Raw genomic sequence first — 578 nt, 5'->3', positions numbered from 1 at the left:
ATAAATAAATAAATAAACTCCCACTCCACCCCACTCCCTCCTACTGCACTGAAAGCTTCGAGGTCTTTCATCTCCAGCTCTACACTAAGGGAAGACACAAACACTCACATACACACAAACAAACTCACACACACACACACACACACACACACACACAAACACACGCTGTGTCTAACAAGTAAACAAGGGAGGAGTGTTAAAAAAGGAGCCCTAAATCAGAGTGAAGGCGAGGCTGGCGAGTCCATTTATTTCTGTCTGCAGAGAGTAATGGACGAGGGGAGAGGAGGCTGCTGGAGATGAGTGTTTGCTGAGGGGATGAGGAGAGGAGAGGAGGTGCTGCCTGTTACTTGGTGAGAGGGGTAGAGAGGGAGGGAGAGAGAGGTTCATTCCTGCGGGGACTGGCTAGCACTGTCAGGGCCACCGGGGCTAGGGACGGGCTCTCTGGCTTCTGGTTCCACTGGGGGAGGGTCCTGGGGGCCTGGGTAGGCTGGGTGGAGGGGTGAAGATTGAGGTGGTGGTAGAGATGGAGGGGGAGGTGCGGAGGAGGAGGTCTTGGATGAGGCCTGCTGCTCCTTCTT

General features: G+C 54.2%; 1 protein-coding gene across 1 annotated transcript in view; it reads right to left on the bottom strand.

Annotated features, from left to right (window-relative positions):
* Positions 1-362: 362 nt before the first annotated feature.
* LOC308382780 (spermatogenesis-associated protein 16-like) overlaps positions 363-578 on the bottom strand; it is a gene marked incomplete at its 5' end in the record, with an annotated part of 45,469 nt that continues 45,253 nt past the window's right edge. The window contains one exon of the mRNA XM_080860304.1: positions 363-578. This exon is cut by the window's right edge and continues 105 nt beyond it. Within this exon, the coding sequence (XP_080716430.1) occupies positions 384-578 (195 nt within the window). The 3' untranslated portion in view covers positions 363-383.

The sequence above is a fragment of the Sprattus sprattus genome (genome assembly GCF_963457725.1).
Source record: "Sprattus sprattus genome assembly, chromosome: 2".
Classification (NCBI taxonomy): domain Eukaryota; kingdom Metazoa; phylum Chordata; class Actinopteri; order Clupeiformes; family Clupeidae; genus Sprattus; species Sprattus sprattus.
This window is presented reverse-complemented; position numbering and strand designations above follow the sequence as displayed.